The sequence below is a fragment of the Lynx rufus genome, unplaced genomic scaffold (assembly GCF_022079265.1).
Source record: "Lynx rufus isolate CCGP_SWC_20201006 ecotype Redwood Valley unplaced genomic scaffold, mLynRuf1.p SCAF_2, whole genome shotgun sequence".
Taxonomy (NCBI): domain Eukaryota; kingdom Metazoa; phylum Chordata; class Mammalia; order Carnivora; family Felidae; genus Lynx; species Lynx rufus.
The window spans coordinates 201,329,828-201,353,066 of NW_025814834.1; the positions used below are offsets into that span (position 1 = coordinate 201,329,828).

At 50.2% G+C, this 23,239-nt stretch overlaps 1 protein-coding gene across 1 annotated transcript; it reads right to left on the bottom strand.

Moving 5' to 3' along the window:
• Window positions 1-4,148: 4,148 nt before the first annotated feature.
• On the bottom strand, window positions 4,149-21,018 carry SESN2 (sestrin 2). Its single transcript, XM_047084402.1, has 10 exons — window positions 20,557-21,018; window positions 14,273-14,338; window positions 12,463-12,660; window positions 11,703-11,885; window positions 11,376-11,588; window positions 10,684-10,834; window positions 10,047-10,165; window positions 9,493-9,683; window positions 6,623-6,767; window positions 4,149-6,046 (listed from the first exon to the last, which is right to left on the bottom strand). The coding sequence occupies exons 1-10, from the start codon at window positions 20,650-20,652 to the stop codon at window positions 5,960-5,962; spliced, it is 1,449 nt and encodes a 482-aa protein (XP_046940358.1). The 5' UTR covers window positions 20,653-21,018; the 3' UTR covers window positions 4,149-5,959.
• Between the last annotated feature and the right edge of the window lie 2,221 nt (window positions 21,019-23,239).

A 23,239-nucleotide genomic window follows, 5' to 3' on the forward strand; every position in this document is an offset into this window, starting at 1 on the left:
TAGTCTCCATCTCCAAATACCATCACGTTGAGGGTTAGGGTTTCAACACACGAATCTGAGGGGGGACACAAACATTCGGTCCATAGCATCCATTTTGTAGTACACAACAAAATCTCCTTTGAACACTTCCCATGGCCCACAGGATAAAATCCAAAATTTTAACGTGCCCTGTAAGGCTGTGACAGATCTGCCCCTGGCTTCCTTCTTAGCCTTGCCCTTCCTCATGTCCTCCCTGCGTCCTCTGTCCCTACGAGGCTGCCTTCTTTGTACTCTCCCAGGTCTTCCCCCAGACTGCTTCCTCTGCCAGAAATCTTTGTGCCACACTCCCGTCTCCCCTCCTCTCCTTGGTCAGTCCTTTCTAATCCGCCGGGTCCAGGCTACTTCTCTGGGAATTCCCCCATTAGTGTGGGGGATTCGCTGCTGTGCTCTCTCATAGCTCCCTGTGTTTTTAATTCCCTCAGGACTCGTCACAAGTCTTTGTGTGATGTTTGTCTTTTCCACCGGACTTAGAGGCTCATGGGGGCCAGGATTGCACCTGTCTTGTTCACGAACGTACTGCCAGCATCCAGCAGTGTCTGGAACAAAGTGAGTGCTCGATAATGTGGGCGTGAACAAAGGCGCTCCTCCTTGAAGAGTGAGTTTAGATGCCCAGAACTGGGACAGAAGCTCAAGGCCCCACCCCCCACCGCCAGCAGGTACCAGCAGCAGGGAGGTCAGAGGTGATTCAGACTTGAGGGGAAGGGAACTCTGTTTCTAGCACCAACAGGGCCGTGGCTTTTCTTGGGAGCAGGGCCATCACACCCAGGCTGACTTGGGAGAAGATGGCACACTCAGACAGGGTACTTAACCTTCTCCCCAGTCAGGAAGTGACTGGCCCAAGGTCTCCAGCCATGGGAGTGAACATCGAGTCTGGCCCTTTCACACTGCAGCTATTGCCTCCAACCTCAGGAAGAAAAGGTCAAGACAGGAAGTTGTAGGACTGACACAGGGTGGTGACAAACTATGACGAGGATCTGAAGGTTCAGGTTTGTGAGACCTTGAGCAAATCGTCTCCCCTCTCCGCTCTTTATTTTCACCATCTGTAAGCAGACTCTGAGGTAGACATTTGCATACAGGAGGTTTACTGGGGACCAAAACCATAGGGCAGAGGGCAGCGAGACAGGGCTGTGCACGCCTGCAGCATCGGCCTCATAAAGGGACCCCTAGAAGTGGGCCGTCCTTCAGAGCCATTGCCGATGGAGGCCTGTGGCCAGGCCTTGTATCCACCTCTCCCATCCGCTAGTTGTTGAAGGCAGACTAGAATGGCTGGAGGGGGCATAACCGACAGCCAGAGGTGGCTCCCTTCAGTCCAGGGCAGTTCCCAGAGAGGGACTCTGCTGAGGTCCCACAGCTACCTACACTCCCAATGGGGTTGGGGGGCGGGATGAAATGAGGGCCGCAGTGTGGGTTGCCCAAGACGGCATCCATTATGGAGGAATGCAGATGAGTTTTCTAACTCTTCCGTGGAGCTCCCAGCTCCCAAGAAGGTACAGTGGGTAAGAAACTGCTCTTTTTGGGTGTGTTTTAGTTTCTGCAAAGGTCCAACATATTTCCTCGGAAGAAAAAGCCCAGCTGCCAGTTTGTAAATGCTCCTGTAGCACCTCCTAGTTCTCCTTTAAGGTCCTGATCATACTTATAATTTAAGTAATTAGTTGTACTGATTTCCTGATCGGTCTCTCCCACTAGACAATAAATCCCCAAAGGGCAGGAACCAGTCCTGTCTTGTCCACTGTTCTGTGTCCAGTGAATGTACCCAGTAGATGCACATTATGTTAGATGAAATCCGGCCCTCTGCAGCGGGACACCAGGAGAGTTGCTCAAGATGCGAATTTCTCAGCTCTCCCTCCAAACACTGGTCCTCTCAGAGGTTCCAAGGCACAAAAAGTTCGAGAACCACTTCATTCCCCTTGTCCCAGGGCTCTGTGAATGTTTGCAACCTGCTGGAGGAGACTCACCCGGATCCCGTCTCTACCTACTCTCTCAGTCTTCCAAAGCCAAACAATGAGTCAAGCCATTGGCAACCGTGGACAAACTCCAACCTGGGTAGATGTGCCCAGGTCCTGGATTGCAGGATGTAGAAGTCTAAAACAGATTCATTAGATCCAATCTGGAGCCCAGCGTTTTCAATTGCACATGCAAATTAACTTGAGGATTTAAAAAAAATTTTTTTAATGTTTATTTATTTTGAGTTTTCAATTGCACATGCAAATTAACTTGAGTAGGATTTATTTTTTTTATTTTTTTTTCAACGTTTATTTATTTTTGGGACAGAGACAGAGCATGAACGGGTGAGGGGCAGAGAGAGAGGGAGACCCAGAATCGGAAACAGGCTCCAGGCTCTGAGCCATCAGCCCAGAGCCCGACGCGGGACTCGAACTCACGGACCGTGAGATCGTGACCTGGCTGAAGTCGGACGCTTAACCGACTGCGCCACCCAGGCACCCCAAGTAGGATTTAAAAAAATTTTTTTTAATGTTTATTTATTTTGAGAGAGAGAGAGAATGGAGGTTAGGGGCAGAGAGAGAAGGAAAGAATCCCAAGCAGGCTCCATGCTGTCAGCACAGAGCCCAACGTGGAGCTTGAGCCCATGAACCATGAAATCATGACCTGAGCAGAAACCAAGAGTTGGACACTTAGCCAACTGAGCCACCCAGGTGCCCCAACTTGAGTAGGGTTTCTCAAAATGCAGATTGAGGGCCTCGGAAGTTTGGGGACAGAGCAATGATCTGGAATCAAAGTGACAACGGTTCAAATCCTAAGTTGGGTGATGTTGGGCAGATATCTAAATACTGAATGGCTCACTAGGGCTGGTTGCCAGGCACCTGAACTGTGCTAGGTATTTTGCATGCATTATCTGATCCACACAACCCTCCTGTGCCCATAAGGTATTGAGAATTGAATTTGCTTGTGGTTGAGATAGATATTAAATATGAAAGTTGGAATTCGAACCTGGGTGTAACTGTTGGGTTGGTGTTTCATAGACTCCGACTTGAGGTTCCTTTTCCACATCTGTAAAATGGGAACACCACTCCTTGCTCACAGGGTTGTGAAGCTTGAGATAGTAAATTTGAAAACATTTGACAAAAGTCATTCAATAATGCTACCTGAGAAAGAACTGAAAACGTTTTGCCTGTTTTTAGGGCAGAGAAAACTTGAGGCCCAATGAAATTAATCAACTCTCCCCCCAACCTGGGGATGAGAAGTGACCAAGTCAAGACCAGAATCCAAGTTTCGTATTCCACATCTGATTTGTTCTCTCACTACCCTCCTAGATGACTTAGAAGGAAGGACAAGTATATAGAATGCCACAAAAATGAAGAGGGTCAAGGGAAAATGAAACATGGAATTAATCAGAAGAGGCTTCTTGGAGGACACCGAGTTTTCATTTTATGACAGCAGTGTTTAGAGGAAGTGGGAGGCCAACAGAAGAGGTGTTAGTTCTTAGTCATGATGTGCTCTCCCTGATAAGCTTACTAGAGTTCCTGGTGCCCAGAGAAGCTAAGAAGTGCGACCAAGATCACACAGCGACTAAACGGTCCTGGCACAATGTGGAGGTCACATCTAACTAACATCTGTTTCTGTCTCCTTGGTGCTGAAGTGAGGAGAAGCAGATAAACATACGGTTGGGCAGGGGACAAGGGGTCCCCAGAGATGCTCACACAGCCTCCCTCTGGCTACAGTGGGGAGACCCAGAGTGGGGAAAAGCAGCAAGGTGAAATGCTGAGGCCTTAGGGTCAACCAGACTCTGGCTGGAATCCTAGATCCACTATTGACTACCTATGTGGTAGGTACACTTTACCTCTGGGTCTAAATTTTCTCGCAGATTCAGAAAAATGGCCTCCAAGTCCAGGCCAGGGTTAGTGAGAAAAATAACATGGCCATTATTATTCCACAATGCCAGGCCAGCCACAGATGGGAGGCAGGGCTGGGCACCCAAGGGACAGAACAGACTTTTAATGCCAACCACCCCCAACCCTGCAGTCACTGGGCACAAGTGCCGGGCAGCATAGGGACGAGCAGGTCAGTCCCATGATGCAATCACAGCTCCCTGCTTATGCTGAGATGAACCATGACCCTTGGATATAGAAAAACAGCCCATTAACAAGAAGTACAAAACAAAACCTCGGTGAACTTTTATTTCTCAGCATACAGAACTGGTAGCAAAGCCAAAGGTTTCTGCATTTGAACGCTAGATACCCCTCCCGACCCACCCAGGGGACATTTACAGAGTCATGACGTCCCTTCTAGAAGCCGAACCCCAATGCTGGGGCCTCTTCCCTCCTGCTCAGCTTCATTGCACAGAGGGCCTGAGGCCTGAAGGGGGTGCCAGCCGCTTCCCCATGCCTGCACGGGTGTGAAATGTGGCACGCTGAACGGGCTCCTCTTCTGTCCCTCTTCAGAGAGGAGGGTCAGAAGCAGCAGCATCATGACCCTTGCCTTTCTTCAGTCACCAAACTGGCCAGAGAGCAGGCACATCGTGCCAGAAGAAAGGCAAGGGACGTCATAATTCACAGCTTATTTGCTACAGAAAGTGCCTGGGATCGGTCCTTGGCTGCTTCTGCCTCCGAGCAATCCACTTAAATCGAGCAGGGGACAGAAACTGGGATGGGGGGTGGGGTGGGGGGGAGGTGTCCTTGGAAGGTGGCCAGGAGAGACTGACTGCCAGGGCGGGGCGTCCCCAGAGGCCTTTGAGATTCTGCAAGATTTGCAGTTCGCTGCTGGCAGGTTGGCCTGAGAAGCCCAGAGGAGACTCAGACACCACATACAGTCTCAGCCTTCAGTCTGCGACTGTAAAAACGGAGGTCAAAGATGTTTGGCAACATAGCCCTGGTCACCTGACCAGTTTGGGCAGGACCCAAACAAGACCCTGGGGTCTCCTGACTCTCCCCCTGAGCCCATTCCTCCTAAGCCACCTAGGAAGGCTCACTTGTTGGGAAATGTCTGTGGCACAGCCGTGGGAGATAGGAGAGTGGGGTGCTGGCCTCTGTAGGGCAGGTACAGTCCCGGGCAGAACAGATTTCTCCTTGTCCTTCTCCTCAGGCATTGACTGTGGCTAGAGAAGTGAGGCCCCCAAGAACCTCACCCATAAAGAACCAAAAATACAGAGAATTTATAATACTCCCTCCTCTTCAGAAGTCAGAGGGACCCACAGACACCCCAAGCTCTCTAGAGATAATCTACTTTTTTGACGTGCTTGATCTATCTTCTGGGGCCTCACACCATCAGGCATGGGAAAAAAGAGTGAGAGGGTGAAGGAAGTCAAAGGTGCTAAACGAGGATCAGGGCAACTAGGGAACAGGGGGCCTTCAGGCTGCCCAACAGAACAGGCTTCTGGGGAGCCGAACACACAGACCAGCTGTGACACTGACTTTCACATTGATGGGTGAATGGCAGGTGGGAGGTAATGAAATCTGGGAGTGAGGGAGGAGGAGGAGGAGAAAGGGCACAACTGCTTGGAGTGTCAGTCCCTGCAGGTGTCCGCCCCTCTCCTTCAGGGGCAGGCAGGGACCTCCCAGTCCAGGAAGGCCACAGTACTTGTGATGCCTGCGGCCCAGCCTGCTGGCACGCGAGTCTGAGCTCAGCTCATTTCCTTCCGGTGCCCTCCGCCTCTGGGGTCAGGGGCAGGAAGAGGGGCATGGTCCCTTGCGATCTCCTAGTCCTCCTCTTCCAGCTCCCGAGGGCAGAGCTGAGATCTCTGCAGAGATCTCTGCAGAGGTCAATGCAATGATCCTGTCCGTTCTGGTGAGAAAAAAGGAGGGTACGGCTCAGGGGCTACAAGTCACACACAAGCCCACCTCCGGAGTAGGGGAGGGGGGGCTGGGACAGAAAAGGATCGGGGTCTGTCTCCAGAAAGAGAAGTCCTTGCAGGGAGGAGGATGCCCCCAGGGTCAGCTGCTCCGGGCCTAGATCCTGCTCGCAGTCAGGTCATGTAGCGGGTGATGGCACGGAGGGCGTAGAGAAGGGCAGCCTGCATGCGGGCCTCCAGGAGCAGCAAGTTCACGTGGACCTGGGGCACAGACAAGGGCTTGTTGGCAACTGGTGTCACTCCTCTCCATCCCCATCCCCCCAGACTGCCACTTCCCCTGACCCGTCACCACTCACCTCATCCATCTCTCCCATAAAGACGCCCTGACCTTTCTGAAGGCTCGGAGCAGTTGGGGACAACGACTGCTGAAGAATTTCTAGCACATTTATCCTTATCCCCACTGATCTCTCTATCCCCCAAAGCTAAAAACAAGCGCCACCCTCGGGCATTCGTTTTCTCGTTTCATCCCCCCCCCCCCCCCCACCACCAGCGACCTTGAAATGTGGGCAGCATTTGCTCTCACTGTAAAGAGAACAAGCTCAGAGGGGCAAAGTGACTTGCCCAAGGTCACAATGCTGAGTGACAATGTTAGGATTTGAACCTAGGTCCTCCTGGCTGCCACTGAGGACCCCGTGAAGCACGTTCCCATTTTATAGGTGAGTAAATGTGAAAATCACACACTATAGTAGGACTTGAACCCAGGTGTCCCAACTGGCAGAAGACTCCATCTGGGATACCTCGTTGGGTGCTGACTCCCCCTTCCCCCGTGGGCTGTACCTTCTCTGAATGGCGGAAGTGCCTCCAGAAGAGGTTGTACATTCTTCGGGTGGTCTTCTCTGGGTAGCAGGCCACCGTCTTGATATAGACCTTGAGGTTCCGTTCCAGGAGCTGGTTCACCTCCCCGTAGTCATAGTCATCATATCTGGATGGAAAGACCCCAACAGCATCACCCATCCTCTGCTCCCAGAAGTTGACTCTTGTCCCCTAACCCCACCCTTCAGAAGGAGGAACAGCGTGTGGCAAGAAAAGGCAGAATGTAGGAAGCGGGTAGAAGTTTGGTTCCTCTTAGAAAAGTAGCTGATGTCCCACATCACAGGCCACTGCTGGACTGGCAGGGGACCTCTCCAAAGATTGCAGAGAATTAGCCATGAGCTGCATGAACATGTGCTCACGGAATCCTCAAAACTACTATATATGCTGTCTACAGAACTATTATATATAATACGCCAGATTCATCAGCCCCATTTTACAGCTGAAATGGAGATTCAGGCAAGTGAAGTCACTTGTCCTGGGAATGGCATTCAAACCCATCTCTGCCTGGCTCCGAGGTCACTATAGTAAAGGCCATGGAAGAAGGGGCGGGAGGCCTGTACAAATATTTTCCCTGGAGAAGGAAGAGGCAAAGCGAAAAAGAAATGGTATTCTTTTTTTACAGATGGGCAAACTAAGCCTGGAGAAGCCGATCAACTTGTTCAAAGTCAAAGAGCAAGTTGGTGCCCTGTCTAGAAGCCACTTTGTCACTCCCTAGTCCAGGGAGCCAGTTAGTCATCACAGACTGGTGTGGATGGGGAAGACTGGTTGAGAACCGGAGGACAGACTCAGTAGACAAAGGCATAGGAGCAAGGACCCTGTTGGAGAATGGGGGAGCCCAGATGTGCGAGCTGGACAGGAATTAGTCTGTGCCACACTCAAAGATGTCTGTCTCTCCTCTACCTCCCCTGAACTGGAAGTCTGTCAATGACCGGCAAGAGGATGCCCAATTAAGTACAACTCAATCCACTCAATCAAATGATTTAAACTAGCAACATGCATTTTCTACAGGGAACACGTGCCTTTTTAAAAATTGGGGGATTTTTTTTTGTTGTTGATGTGATGCTTGGAATAAACCATTAAATGAGAAAAAGCAAGATCATGTGTTCACTAAAATATGCACACATTTGATTAAGTGAGTAAAATCAGTGAAGTGAGTAGGAAGAAAATCTTATGTTTGTACAATGATATGTTTTGGCTATTTGTGGGTGGGAAGACAGAAAAGAAATACTTGACAATAATAAGAGCAGGTGGGATCGTGGATGATCTTTATTTTCTCCTTTTTGTTATCTCTGTTTTCTAAATTTACTCTAAATCCAGTTGTTTCTCCTTACAAACATCAAACACATATTTGAAAAAATATAACAACCGTTATAATTCCAATTACACAAAAGCAACTATATTAGAAAGAAGAAAAACAATGGAGAAAGAATGTCACAGGATGTGAATGTGGGTTATGGAGTAGCTGAATTTGGGGAAATTGGTTTTTTTCCCTTAATTCTTTGAATTTCCCACAATGTTATCAGAGTGAGATTAAAAACAAAATTGGGGGCACCTGGGTGGCTCAGTCAGTTAAGCGTCAGACTTCAGCTCAAGTCATGATCTTGTGATTTGTGGGTTTGAGCCCCCATGGGGCTCTTTCTTGTCGGCCTCTTTCTCTGCCCCTCCCCTGCTCACTCTCTCAAAAATAAATACACATTAAAAAAAAATTGATCTGTGTATATCCTTGACAGGTAATTTCATACCTACAGCTCACCCGCAAGGACTTAGGTGTTAAGGCTAGTCAGTGCACGTGGTACTTGCAATAGTGAAAAACTGTAACCTATCTACACATCCAACAATAGGGAAATGATTGAATTATGCTACATCCATAACAAAATACCATGCAGTGGTGAAAAAGCATAAATAAAAGACCCATTCATACTGACAAGGAAGGCAGTTAACAATAAATTACTGAGTGAAAAAATATCAAGCATGATTCTATCAATTAAAAAAAAAATCTACTTTTAATCAGAGGGGCGCCCGAGTGGCTCAGTCAGTTAAGCATCTGACTCTGGATTTCGGCTCAGGTCATGATCTCACGGTTCGTGAGTCTGAGCCCCACATTGGGCTCTATACTGACAGCGCAGAGCCTACTTGGAATTCTCTCCCTCTCCTTCTCTCTGCCCCTCCGGTGCTCTCTCTCTCTTTCTCTCTCCCCCAAAATAAATAAACTTAAATTTTTTTTCTTAATCAGAAAATACTTAGGTAACAAGATGAAATGTAATTAATCACGTACTATGCAGAGACAACCATTATTAATTAACATTTTAGTGTATAACCTTCCACACACTTCCCATGCATGCACATATTTTTAGTAAAAAAAAAAAAAAAAAAAGAGGGGGCACAAAAAGATTCTGGTTGGTAACCAGCTTTCTCTTTTCTCAATACATTTTGAATAATTTCCCATAGCAATATAAAGAGACCATTATAATTTTTAATACCTGCATACTTTTTCACTGGGTGGGTATAACGTTATTTCGAGTCCCATACTGATGGGCATTTATGTTGTCCTTATTTATTGCTAAGAGAAGAACTCCTACTTGGAATGGAAATACACACAGTCTCTCTCTATATCTCCATAGTTATCTCTAGGGGGTGGGATTAAAGAGTTTTGTTTATAAGGTTCAAACAGTGAGCATACTATCTTTTATAATCAGCAATGAAATAAATTTGCTTTGAAAAAATAGTATAGGCAGGAAGAAGGGAAAAGAAACAAAGAGAAAAGGAAACAGCTGTGAGCTCAGATTGAGGACTTGTAGTGCACATAGGCCTGGATGAGGGAATATATTGCTCACCTGATACCAAAGACACAGTGGATGTAATTCCAGATGGCCCTCCGGAGCATGGAGGTGTCTACTCCACTGTGCATGGCAATGGTGTTGTAGGTGAGGCTATAAGCTGCCTGGAACTTCTCATCCAACAGCTGCCCACCCTCAGGGTAGAGCCGTTGGATCAGTGAATAGCCATGGTCTTCCCAGGTATAATCCTGAGAAACATGGGAAGGGGTCAGTGAGTAGAATCTTTGGGGCCCAAGGCTGGCCATAGGGGCCCCATTCGCTGGAGCACAACTTCACTCTCTATAATGTCTCCTTCCCACCCCACAAATCTAACCTGCTGCTTGGTCTGGGCCTAAGAAGCCAAGGAAGATGCACCTTGGTGATGACCTTCTCCCTAGGATCAGGATCCCCTGAGCTTAGGGCGCAGACATGTCCTGTCATGATCTAGGGTCTCCCGTTTCCCTCATCAAATCTTGAAGGAGAAGGTGCCCGACTCTCTAAGCACTCACACTATCTACCCCCTGCTTATTTGTAAATCCAGAGTAATGCCAAGAATAGTCTGGGGAGCCTACCTGGGCACGGAAGGTGGGGGGTGCCTGAGCCCCTCGCCGGGTAAAGTCCTCATATCCAAAAGTGGGGTCCTCCACAAAGCACAGCATGTCTGGGTGTGGAGAGGGCTCCAGGATGTCAGCTAAGTACGTCAGAAAGAGGTCAAAGTGAGGCCCAGGCACGGAGTACAGGGGCATCTACTGATTCATCAGTAGGTGGCCGATGAATGCAGAGTGGAGGGCCAGAGAAAGCCCCTCGCTACGGCAGGAGGTGAGTCAGGCCCAGGGACCTGGGGGATAAGGCCCCCAGTAAGAATACTAGCGATCCTAACAACAGTAGTTGTTTGTGGAGCCACTCACTCTGTGCTAAGAGCTTTGCTTCTGTTGTCCCATTTACCCTACAAACCAATCCTTCACATGGGAGGAGACTGAGGCCCTGAGACAGGAAGTGACTTCTCAGTGGTCACACTGCCAGAAGGGCCGACAGGTCACGATTCAAATCCAGGTCTGACCCTAAAGTCCACTCTCAGAACCTCTTAGAAGGAGTGGTTGAGATGTGGCCTCCAAACACAAGAGGTGCTATGCAGAGTTGCCTACTCCCCAGGAGAGACGGTGTCAGAAGGGGGCAGCCCCTGGGACCTGGAGGCCTATGGTCCTCTACCTGAGGGAGCCACCAGAAGGCTCTCTGACTTCTCCAGCTCAAAGCGGCTCTCCATCTCCTCCTGGGATGCTCCCTCATCCCGTAACAGGCTCTCCTGCAGCTGCCTCATGCGCTCCATCAACGCTTCCACGTCTCGGGCAGCCTCGAAGCCCTGGAGGAGGGACCCAGTGATGACCATTTACTCCCCGGCCCCAGGAAACTCCACACCCCTTTCCCACAAGCCAGGCCTTCCTGAGTGATGGCGAAGGCCTCCTGCGGCGGCCGCAGTGCTGGGCGGCTCGCATGCTCTGTGCTTCCCAAAGTGAAGTTTAAGAAGCTACAGGACAGACATGTCTTCTCTGAGCATCACTGCCCTCACAGGAAAGGGATGGTTAAAGTATCTGTAATTTTATATTAAAACACACAAGCCCCCCCCCCCCTTCTAAATAAGAGGCAAGCTTTGTATTTGTAAAGTGCTAACACCCGGGAGGCTTTAAGTCTGTGAGGCTGCATGCTGAGAGACCCCACACGGTTGTTTCATTTAATCCTCACAACTGCCATGAAGTAGAGATCTTTAGCCCCATGTCACAGATGAGAAAATGGGAGTTTCAAAGTCAACTAACTTCTCTGAGATAGGGAAGCGGTGGCTTCCATCCAAGGACCAGAGGCCATGCCAGCTTCCTCTCCCAGCAAGACCCAGCCGCACGACTTACCCCAGAGTTGTTCATTGGGTCCCTGCTGGGGGGGCTGCTCTGCTCACTGGGGGGTGAAGGTGCCTGGGGGGCAGGGCTGCCCTCTGGGTCCCCCTCAGGGAGGATGCCGCAGCCAAACACAAAGGAGGCCAGCGAGTGGCAGTGGGTGAGCAGGACCAGGGCCTGGATGAGCTCCGCCAGAGACCAGCTGTGCTCGCCGGTCTTCAGCAAGGCCTGGAGAGGAAAGGAGGCCAGACTTGCTCAGTGCCTGACCCCGGGCTGACTGCTTGACATGTCCCGGCCCAGCCCCCGTGCTCCCTCCGGGACCTGCCTCTCTGCCCACCGCACCTGGATGTGCTCCTTGGTGATGAGCCACGGCCGGTGTGCCAGCAACTTGTTGATCTCGCTGAGCTTGCGCAGCTTCTCGGGGGCATGATGGAGACCGAGCAGCCACTCAGGGTCACCACCAGTCTGCAGAAACTCAGCCATGTGGGACCCCACCAGGTAGGAACACTGGTGGCGGGCGGCAGCCTATGGAGGGGGTGGACAGAACCTTGCTTGTGGATGGAGACATCACAGGCCTCACTATTGCCTGAGAGGCGGGAAACTTAGGTTCTAACCACAGTTCCACTAGTTTGCTGTCCTACCTTAGGCAGGTCACCTGACTCCTTCGTGCCTCAGTTTGCTAGTTCGTAAAGCAGGCACTAAAAATGCCTCTCTTCGGGGCACCTGGGTGGCTTAGTTGGTTGAGCATCCAACTTTGGCTCAGGTCACGATCTCACGGCCTGTGGGCTTGAGCCCCGCACTGTTGGTGCGGAACCTACTTAGGATTCTCGCTCTCTCCTCTGTCTCTCAGACCCTGCCCCACTCGTGCTTTCTCTCTCTTTCAAAATAAATGAATAAAAAAAAATTAAAAAATAAATAAAAATGCCAGTCTTCAAAATCCAAAATTTTGTGGATAATCAGATAAAACTAGGGCTTTCCTCTGCTCAGGGCTGCCTCTCTCCTGTCCCATGAAATGAGTTCAGGAAGCACCCAGCAAAGAAATCGAAAGACCAAGCCCCCCCACGTGGCCACCCGTACAAGAGTTGGGCTCAGACAGGCTCACCATGATGGCAATGTAGTGGCGCCACGAGCTGGCCAGGGGCCCATCTGTGTGCAGCAGGAGGTAGTGTAGACGCCAAAAGCTGCTAAGGTAGTCAGGGTGCAGGCCCATCACCACCGCCAGGTTGTCCACTCGCCCCAAGGACATCAATGCCTCCAGCCTCAGATGTTGCTCCAGGCTCTCTGCTCCCTCCCGAAGGACCTGCCAAGCAAAGGTGACCAGAGGGTGGGTTCCCCTCCTGCCCTCAACACCGAAGAGACCCAACACATTCACTGCGTTGGGACTGAGAAAACTAAAAATGACCACCATGTCCAAAAAAAGGAACACAGGGGAGGAAGAGATAATTCACTAAGTGATTTCCTCTCTCAAGGTTACAGATCTAGTAAATGACAGAACGTGGACTCAAGTCCAGATTAGCAACAAAACCTACTTCTTTTCTCATCATAAAAAAGGACTGGTTATTGGGGCACCTGGCTGGCTCAGCCGGGGGGGAGAGTGCAGCTCTTGGGGTTGGGGTTCAAGCCCCACGTGGAGTGTAGAGATTACTTACGTAAATAAAACTTAAAAAAATGAAAGAGGACTGGTTATTTACGGATGAAAAAATAAAATACAAGAACAATACTTGAGTTTAAAATTCTGGGCTAGACATAAATAATCAGCAGGTGGCTGTTTGCTTTCCATTTACAAAGGGTGGAGAGGGAAGGGGGGGTGGTTAGATATTTGCCAACTTAGGAAAGCAAAGAGGACGACAAAAGAAAACATTTGTTTTGTTCACCGAAGACCAAAGAAATAGGAGGAAACTTATTTTCACATTTTGCTGCGCAAGTGTTTTGAGGATGACCCCACTGCCACCAGCAGCCCCACACCAGAATGTCAGCTACAAGATGGCAAGGATTTTTGTCTGTCTTGGCCTCTGCTGTACCCTCAGCACCTACAACAGTGCCTGACATTTAGTCATTCAATAGATATCTGTTAAATAAATGAATGAATGAGGAGCACCTGGGTGGGTCAGTCAGTTAAGTGTCCAACTCTTGCTTTTGGCTCAGGTCATAATCTCAGGGTTTGTGAATTTGAGACCCTCGTCTGGCCCTGCACTGGCAGTGTGGATGGAGCCTGCTTGGATCCTCTCTCTGCTCCCCACCTGCTCGCGCACATGCTCTCTTTCTCAATATAAATAAATCAGCTTTTAAAAATAAAAAAAATTAATGAGCGATCTGACTCCGTGGATTAAAGAAGTCTCTGTTGTAGTAAGTGACAAAAATAAGGAACGTGACAATAACCTTGTCCCCACACCAAAGGATGTAAAGTATGACCTTGGTTCTATATGGAAAAAAAAAAGGCCCAGAAAACAGCGATAAATGGTTAAGTAACAGTGATTATCTCTTTGGGAGATGGGATTACGGGAGACCAAAGCTTTCTGAAACATAAAAAGGCTTTCTATAAGGAACAAAATAATACTTTTGAAGTTGAAAAAAAAGTAATATATGTATAGTCAAGGAAGAGCAGTTAGCATAGACAGTTCCAGCTTCTTAAGGCAAAAAGTCCTTTTTCTGGGAATCAAAAGTTTATTACCTAGCAGTGTCATTATCACTTTATCTCTTTGAGCCTGTTTCTTCCTAGCAACATGGGGTTGTGATATGCATGCTCCATAGAGTTCTTTGTGGGTTAAATGAGTCAGGAACCTGAAAGGGTAGTTTCAAAGCTGCTATTTCAAGAGCCGGGCAAAGATCCCCCCTACCCCCCTACCCCCCACACAAGGTCCCATGTCCATTCTTCCCAGGGATCAAGAATTCCTAACCCCTTCCAAACTTACCTCCTCCACTGGGATGAAGGCACTGGGCCCTCGGGGACCTCGCCGAGTCCGACTTCCCCTCTGCTCCTAGAAGGAAATACATCATGGCTGTTGGAGGTAAAAGAGAGGACTAGGAGCATAGTTCACTCTCCATCTTTTTCTTCCTACCCAAGAAGCCACACTGAGCTTTTCAAACCACCCTTTTGGTGCACCCTACACAGAGGACTCAGGTGGGAGATGCACACCTGTTGGCAGGTGGAGAAAGGGTAAGCAAAAAAGAGGGCTCGCCCCACAGGGTGACTTCTTCAGGAACTGGGCAGGGACCCAGGAGCCCCAGTATTGGCTGGGAGGTGCGTGGGGAATGGAGATATATAGCCACCATGGTGCACATCTCTAGGAGGCCACCTTTTTAGCAGCCTTGGAGGTTCCATACAAGAAACCCCCTCATTTGCATCCTGAAGCCGGATTACCAAGTACCTTAGATTCCCTATGATGCAGACTCAGTTATTCTCAAATGCTCCCTTCTCATCCTTCCCACCATCACCACTTCATAGACTACAACCATGCCTTGTCTGGATCACCACCCACAGCCTCACCGATGGTCTCCCTGCCTCTGTGGCCCTGCCCTCTCCTACCCATCCTCTACCAAATTAACAAAGGGAACGAATAAAGAAAACATCTTCCCTGAACTATACCTCTGGAACCAGGAGCACATTGAACGAGTCCACGACATGGTGGTTTCCGCAGCCAAAGGAAATTTTCCTAAGTGCAAATCTCATCAGTTGGCTTAAAACCCTGACTCCAGCTCCCATTAGCCTTCCAGATAAATTAGTGGTTTAGGTCCCCTGCTCTCCCACTGGTCACTCCTTTTGCACAACTAAGAGTCTTCCAGGTCTGGGAACCTTCTGATGACCCTTATCTGTGACCCCACCATTCCTAGTGCTTTTGGTTCTGAAACCATTGTCTTCTAATTGTCTGATTCAGGTCTCCCTGATACCAGATCACATTCTGCGGAAGGCAGGGCCAGGTCATTCATACTAATCTGTGAAGGAAGAAAACAGAGAAAGCAGAGAGGCATGGAGGGAATCCAGGCAGGGCATAGAAAGCTGACGGTAGCAGCTATTCTGACCTCATGTACTGGAGACTCTTTAGAAACCATAGGAGTCATATACTCACTAAATCTGCTCCTAGTCTGAGAGGTGGGGTTCAGAGAGGATGTTTTATTTACTCATTTGTTTTGATAACTGGGAGGGAGGCTCTTCTCGGTACCGGCCTTGGAAACAGTTTACCCAAACCAGAGTCATGCCCTCACTGGACAGAGAGGGTGTCCCCCTAACTCTCCCTCCTCATTGGAAATCAGACTTAATATCAATCCCCAGGTATCCAGGGCCTAAAGATTATAATTGAAACTTCCTCCTCAGATGGCCAAAAGCCTCTTGAGGGAAGCAGAACTCTGGGGCTCTGAAAGCCCACACAGAAAGAACAGCGGGATCTGGAAGTCCCAGGTCTGAGTACCAGCTCTGTTACTAACTTGCTGTGTGACTCTGAGAAGGTGACTTAGACTCTCTGGGCCTTAATCTTGGACAAAAAAGGTAGTTGGGCTAATGTCTCGGGGCCCTTTCAGCCCACGCTTCTGGGAGATACCAGGCGAGGCTGGTCCAAGTCCAGTACAGAAAATTACCACAATCTCCAAGTACTCACTTTTAATCTCCCTCCTCCCTCACCAAAGGAAAAAAGCCTAACAGCTAGGTCTAGGAGATAAGGACTGCTGACTCCACAATCTGGGCCTCCCCCTCAGGGGACCAGAGGGCAGATAGAAAACCATAGGTGGGGGGACCTGGAGGGCTTCCCCCCGCCTCCCCTGGGGAGGAACAGCCTTAGGAACCCTTTCTCTCTCTAAAATCTGCCCCAGGAGCTGTCAAGGGAAGGAACTGATACCTTAGGTGATAGGTCTGGACCCACCAATATTTTCATTCCTAATTATGATGATGGTGACACCATGATGATAATTATAGAGTACAGTTAAACGATAGGGGCTCTTGACCCAAACTGCCTGGGATCATATGACAACTCCACCACCTATTATCTATCTGCTAGCAGTGTGAGCCTCAGTTTCCTCACCAAATAATGGAGATAATAGTACCCACTTTCACTGGGTAGTCATGAGGATTTAATGAGATAATACCTCTACAGCCCTTACCCCTTACCTCAGTAAGTACCTCTATGGCACTAAGCACTTAATAAAAGTCAGCTACCGTTAATCCCATTGTAATTTCAAGCAAGGGCTTCTCAACCCAAGCAGTATAAAATCCCGTTTAAAAAGATGCCAATGTCAAGGTCCCACCTCCGATTCTAATTTAATTGGGTGGGGCCCAGCATAATTTACAGCTGGGGTGGAAGGCCATTGGTTCACACCATTTATTGATCATTTTCTCAAGTATAAGGCACTGTGCTAAATGCTTTCCAGGTGGAATCAGAGTTAATCTGTTCACTCGACAAATATTTCTGATGACTACAATGCAGGCAACAAGAGAACAGGGGTGAAAAGACAGTCTCAGCCTTCACAGAATTCATGATCTAAAGGAGAATGACAAACAGTGAACAGGCTTTCAAATCGCAGATTATACAAAGTAAATGAAAAAGATCAATGAGGGAGTGTATGATGGGGTGGGAGTATGCAATATATTAGTTTAAGGAGACAGGGAGAGCTACTGAAGAGGGAACCTTTGAGTTGCTATCTAAATATCAAATATCTAAATGAGTTGATGAGAAGGCAGCAGGGCCCATAAAGATCTAGGGGATCAGCATTCCAGCCAAAGGGAACAGAAAATACAAAGTCCTGAAGGCAAGACCAAGTAGATTCCAGTCCAGAGCTCCAATACCCTGAAAGTTTCTCTGACCTTGACACCCAGAACTTCAGGGGAAGCAGACAGGGCAGGGTCCTCCTGCCAAGAGATGATGCCTCCAAATCAGCCCTCCCCTATTTCCTGGGGTTCGAAGTCAATAAGGATGGTAGTAACAACACTGATTTTACCATCAGCTAAGCATTTTACGTGCATTTAGGGTAGGATCTACTACTACTCTGAGGGTTCGCATTTTACAGACACGGAATAAGGCTCAGAGAGGTCAAGTCAGGGTTTGCACCCGGGGTTCACCAGAAGCTTCTCCTCCCTGCCCACATTCCGAGGGATCCGCTTTTCCCAGTCACAGCACCTGTCATACTGTGTTGTTTCTTACTCTGAGGGCACACACTAGATCCGGCTCCCTGTTACCCCAGTGACACTGAAGTCCCTCTGGGTGGCCCCTGAACAGGCAGGCAAATTGTGAAGAGGATCACCCCGCCCAGCTCAATGCCTGGCTCCTAATTTAAGCACTCACTAAATGTTAATTTTTATATTAGCTCAGGCATTTGCACACAGGTACTATATAATCTTCATCAGTTTTGGGGGTGGAGGTCTCTACGTTGCCCACAAAGAAAGATCAAGGTCCAAAGGTTAAGCACCGGCTGACGAGTGGCCAGCCGAGGATGTGTGCTCAGTTCACTTTGGCTTCTAAGGGTTCTGTCCATCACCCACATCAGCCTCTTGGAGTAGGCCCAGCCTTATTCTTGGTCTTCTATCCAGAGCCCGCAACCCCCAGGACTCAGCTACAGATACCTATGAAGTCACTCTACCAGCCGGGAAGGGAAGAGATTAGCCCCCAACAACACCCCATGGGCAGCTGCCTGCAGAACTCGGATCCTTGTCTGGGTTTACACATGGGAGGGAGACCAAGAGCTCAAGCAGCTTCTTCCCTCCAGCCTTGGAAGGAGGCTGGTGTGAGTGGCGCCATGGGCTGGGCACTAGGCTAAGTGCTTTATACATCTGATCTGGCTGATTTCTCACAACTACCCTGAGGGAAATAGGTCTTATTATTCCTTCTTCAGAGACAGCTCATTGAGGCTCTTTCTGAGTCCTGTTCCAGACGGGCTCAGATCTGGCTTCAAAGCATGCACAGCTCTCAAGTGTCAGCTGAGCCAACAAGGGGCCAAGAGTTACAAGCGCTTCTCAGGTGCTAAGAACAGTGCTAGGGATGTGACCTCAGGGTGTCTCTAGTCCAGCAAAGTTGACACACAAAACGCCCGATTACAGGACTGTTACATTATGGATAGCATTAAAGCTCCAACAACAGAGAAGCAGGCCTGAAGGAGGGCATGCAGAAGGGACTTATGGGGGGTGGGGGGAGGGAAAGCTTCCCAGAGGAAGTGATGTTTGAGGAAGTGATTCTAGAGCCCAAGAGGGCTCTGAAAACACACTGCCAGTCCTAGAGTGAAGTCCTAGAGTCTGTAGACCTTGACCCCTTTAGGTTAAGGGCATGTGGTGAAAAGATGAGAGTCGAGGGGACTGTACATGTGGGTCTTCCCTTGGGCCCAGGGCACCGGGCTCTGTAAGTCCCGCCGCCCTGCTGTCTTCTAAGGATTCTGCTTAAAGTAGACATCTTCCCAAGGTCTTCTTTTCTTGAGAGAGAGAAAAAAAGTGTGTGGAAAGCGTTCAGATATCAACATCTTTCTCCTGCTGCTGACAGTGGCTTCCATCTAAAGGCCACTCCCTCAGAGCCTGCCCAGACCACCCGAGGCACTCTCTTCTCCCCAGGCCACTTCCCAGGCACTCAGAGAGGGATGGGCCGGCTCTCACCTCAGGCAGGAGGGACAGGTTCAGGCACCCCATTGTGACACACTCTGGGGAAAGGGAAATGACCACATTCTAACAATACCAAGCATATCTGACTCAGTTCCAGGCACTGTGCTTCAGCCTTTGCTTGTATTCTGTCATTTCTCCCAACAATCCTCAGTGATACTATCAAATTTCCATGGGAAGAAGTTGCAGATCAGAGTTGTGATCACTTGGCTATGGTCACACAGCCAGCAATGGGAACGCTGGGACTGGAACCCAGCACCCCTCTAGTGGCTAGATGCTCTCAATAATAACAAGAAATCCAGCTCCCACCCTCCAAGAAAGAAATGGACCGAGGGTAAAGTAACTTGGCCAAAGCCACTCACAGCAGAGAAGTGACAGGCATGCGTTTCATTCCTGCACATTGGGGCTCCTAAACTCTGGTGGGGAAGGATAAACAAGCCCACAGAAAACCCAGGACGCAAACCATCCACTGCTGGAGGTGGGACCCCTAGAAACCATGCTGCTCAGAGAAGGGCAACGATTTCTCCAGGGTCACACAGGACTGGCACTTGTCAAGACTCCCAGCCCCAGCAATACACTTGCACCACACTCCAGGCCTGGAAATAAAAACAAGCAAAACTATGTAGTGGCAAGCACACTAGGGAATCCTAGAGGCGCCCAGGCCAAAGAATGAGCTACTTGGTGGCGGTGAGTGAAGGGAAGTCTCTCGGTAGCCCTTCCTGGACCTCAATTTCCTCATCCTGGAAAATGGGGCTACAGGGTAGCTCATATTTTGCTAGTTTAGTCCTGAGGACTCGGAGAAAAGGCAAAACCTGGAGACCAGAATCTAGTAGGGGTTTAAGAAATGATTAGATGTCCATTGTCGTCGGGGGTGGTGGTGATGGGTGTGGGGAGGGAGCAGGAGGTGTGTCAGGTTAGGCCCAGGCTATTCCTAGCTTCGCCGCAAAGAGTCCCGGCCAAGCAAACTTCTGGGACCCGAGACCAGTCAGCAGGGCGCAGGCTAATCGCCGCCCGCCTTCGGGAGCCGCGTCCAGGATTTCTCCCCTTCTCCCCCAGCTTTGGCCGCCGCCGCCGCGTACCCGGCAGCTGGCCAAGGCCCTGGAGCGCCCGCTCTCCCCCGCTTCCTATCGGGGGTGCAGGTGTGGGCGGGGGACGAGGTCGACCTCCGTTGGCAAGTCCCAGGTGCCCCAATCCCCGCACTGGGAGACTGGCACTGGGACGTATCCTAGAAAGAGTCCTCCGCCCGCCAGCCCCAGCCCAGAGGAAGGGAATCTGCGGAAGGGGGCGGGGAGGAGGAGTGGTCGGTCGAGCCGCGGCGGCCGGGATTTGCCTGGACTTGAAGATTCTCCGGTCGAGAGCCCAAACCCGAGATAACCTCGAGAAGGCTCCCCTCTCATTGGCCAGGAGTCCTAGGGAGCCAGGGAAGGTTCCACAACCCGGGGGGAGGGAGCGGAGGGGGCCGAGACTGCCAGTTGATGCAACCCCATTCCTAGGTTACGCGCCTCCACTCCCCCTCCCCGAGCCGGGGCGGGGGGAGGGGGGCAAGCACAGACTCAGCCCGGGACAGCCTGAAGCCCGGCCGCGGCTCGGGGCTCAAGGGAAGAGTGGCGTCGCTCGAGCGCTGCTTACCTCTCCGGCCCCGGGGCCGCCGCCGCCGCCGCCGCCCGGGGAGAATGGCAGGTAGCCCTTCAGCTGCGCGCCGCACTCGGAGTCTGCAACGATCATGCTGTGTGCCAGGATCCGGCCACGGCTCGCCGGCGACCGGTGCACCCGAGGGGGTTTTGTACAGACGCACGCAGGAAGCCGGGACTGGGGGCCGCTGGGGAGGTTCTAGAGCCCCGGGATGTCTCTCGGGGTTCCAGAACGCTCCGAAAGCCCAGAATCAGGGAACAGCCGCTGCTCCGCTGGACTCTCGCCTCGGCCGGCTTCAGGAGCGGTGAATGGCTTCAGGAACCTGGGATTGGCAGCGGCCCAGGGGTTTTTACGGCCCGGAGTACCTCGGAAGTCTGCAGTGGCCACGGCTGCTCGCCAGCCCAGCGCTCCTCAGCATCCCCGCCGCGGAACTGCCAACGCTCGCCGGGCTCTGACACCAGCAGCGCCGCTCAGCCTGCTGCGGTCCTTGGGGGAGGGCGGGGACACAAAAGCCCGCGCCGCGGCCAATCAGATGCCTGTTTCCCGGGGAGGCGGGGACGACACCTCCCCTTGGAGCCGACTGCTCGGCCAATCGGCACCGGGAAGCGCCGGGGAACTCTGGGAGCTGTAGTCAACCCGGGATGAATGCTGCAAACTTTCGCAAAAGGGTTTAATCAGATCGTTGGCAATTTCAGACGAGAGTGACTGCCAAGAGAGTCATTAGAGCTGTGTGATGAAACGGGACTTCACCGGGCTGGGCCGGAGAGTCGGGTGTGAAGTCCCTCCCAAGTATGTTCCTTAGTTTTTCAGTTCCTGCAGGGACTGGTTACGGTTAGGAGAGGTGGTGCTAATTACAGAGCCAAACCCCAAATCTTTGGAGATTAGAACAGAGCCCTGTCCCCCCTGGCCTCCGGGAGAGCTCCACCGTAAAACGTACCAGGCACAGGAATGCATCGTATTGTGGGGTCCCTGGAAAAGCCTTCATTCATTGAAAGGTCCTTGGTAACCTCATGTCTAACCTCAGTCCCTATTGCTGCAGTTTCCTCTCTTCTGCTTCCTCGGGGCCTCCAGTCCTGTCTTCCATTCCGGCCACTCCCTTTCTAGAAACTTTGAGGTAAGGTGTTCTACTGGGTCTCTTCTCACATCTCTCTCTCTGGCCACTCCTTCTCTGACTCCTCTTTTTCCTTCCACCCCCTGGAACGTGGGTGTTCCCCGGTTTCTGTTTTTATCCCTCCTCTCTCCAGACACACTCTTTCTGATCTCATCCATTTCCTGGACTGCAATGCTCCATTTGGGAATAAGTTGCTTCTACCAGCACTTCAGCACCTCAAAGGTGAATTCATCTCCTGTTCCTTCCCACAGCCTCTTCCTTGACAGTTTTTCTTTAGAACTCCATTTTTTGTTTCCATCTTGAAGTCATTGTTTACTCTGGATAGAGAATCCTGGCAGGAGCAGGAGCGAGGGTGGACTAGATGACCTCCAAGGTCCCCTCTGAGACCTTATGAGAGTAGGCTTACCACTCCAAGGATGACTCTCTAATTTGGTCTCCTGCCTCCAGCCTCTTGGAATAAGGAAATGAATTTCACCCTCTGCTGAGCAACCAAGGAGGCACTTGGACCGGGGCTCTATTATAACACTTACCCCTCTACCTTGTATTGTAATTTTCTGTGTACGTGTCTTTTCATTAATGTTTATTTATTTATTTTTGAGACAGAGAAAGAGAGAGAGGGACAGGCAGAGATAGAGGAAGAGAGAGAATCCCAAGCAGGCTCCATGCTGTCAGCGAAGAGCCCCATGAGGGGACTCCAACTCACGAACCCTGAGATCATGATCTGAGCTGAAATCTAGAGATGGAGGTTTAAGGACTGAGCCACCCAGGCACCACTACATGCATGTCTTATCTGACCTTTTTGATTATAAACTCTTTGAGGGCAGGGCCCATGTCTTGAAATCTTTGTCTCTGCTTTGTGCCACCTGTCCTGCCAATAATATGCCCTTGGTGACTGAATCTTTCTTTGAATTGAATTCCCCTGTAAATTCCCATATGTCAGATTCAGTTTCATTTTTATTTTTTTAATGTTTGTTTATTTATTTTGAGAGAGAGAGAGAGAGAGAGAGAGAGGCAGAGAGAGAGGGAGAGAAAGAATCCCAAGCAGGCTTCACGCTCAGCTTGCAGAGCCCAATGCAGGGTTCGATCTCACAAACCAAGAGATCATGACCTGCCCCAAATCAAGAGTCCTGCACTCAACCAACTGAGCCACCCAGGTGCCCCTCAGCTTTCATTTTTAAAATCTACTCTGTAGTTAGTGTCAGTGTTTAGATCAAAAAATGTTACTGGTATGTCATCAACTAAGAATAAAGGTCAAACCTCTAGACTGACAGTATCTGCCAAGATCTGCCTCATTCTACCTTTCCAGTCTTATCACCTACCACATCCATGTTTCTTGTTTGGCCTTCAAACCTTTCTTCCAGTGGTTCTGTCTGCAAATCTCTGCCCACTGAAATCCTACCCAACATGCAATGCTTTCATGCGTGTTTGTGGCCTGAATGAAGCCTTCAAAAATGCCACTTCCTACAGAAAGGGTTGTTTTTTCAGCTCAGCTGAAAATAATCTCTTCCACTCCTCCACTCCTCAACACATTGTTTCTACCTCTTTATACCACTGATCTTTAAATGTGAT

Bases quoted from the DNA above. Each gene is read 5' to 3' on its own strand.
- SESN2 (XM_047084402.1), bottom strand. From the start codon at position 20,652: ATGATCGTTGCAGACTCCGAGTGCGGCGCGCAGCTGAAGGGCTACCTG. The intron at 12,661-14,272 runs GTAAGTTTGGAA...TTTGCTTGGCAG, and splicing joins CCTTCATCCCAGTGGAGGAG to GTCCTTCGGGAGGGAGCAGA. The intron at 10,166-10,683 runs GTAGAGGACCAT...TGACGTACTTAG, and splicing joins CCTTCTGGTGGCTCCCTCAG to CTGACATCCTGGAGCCCTCT.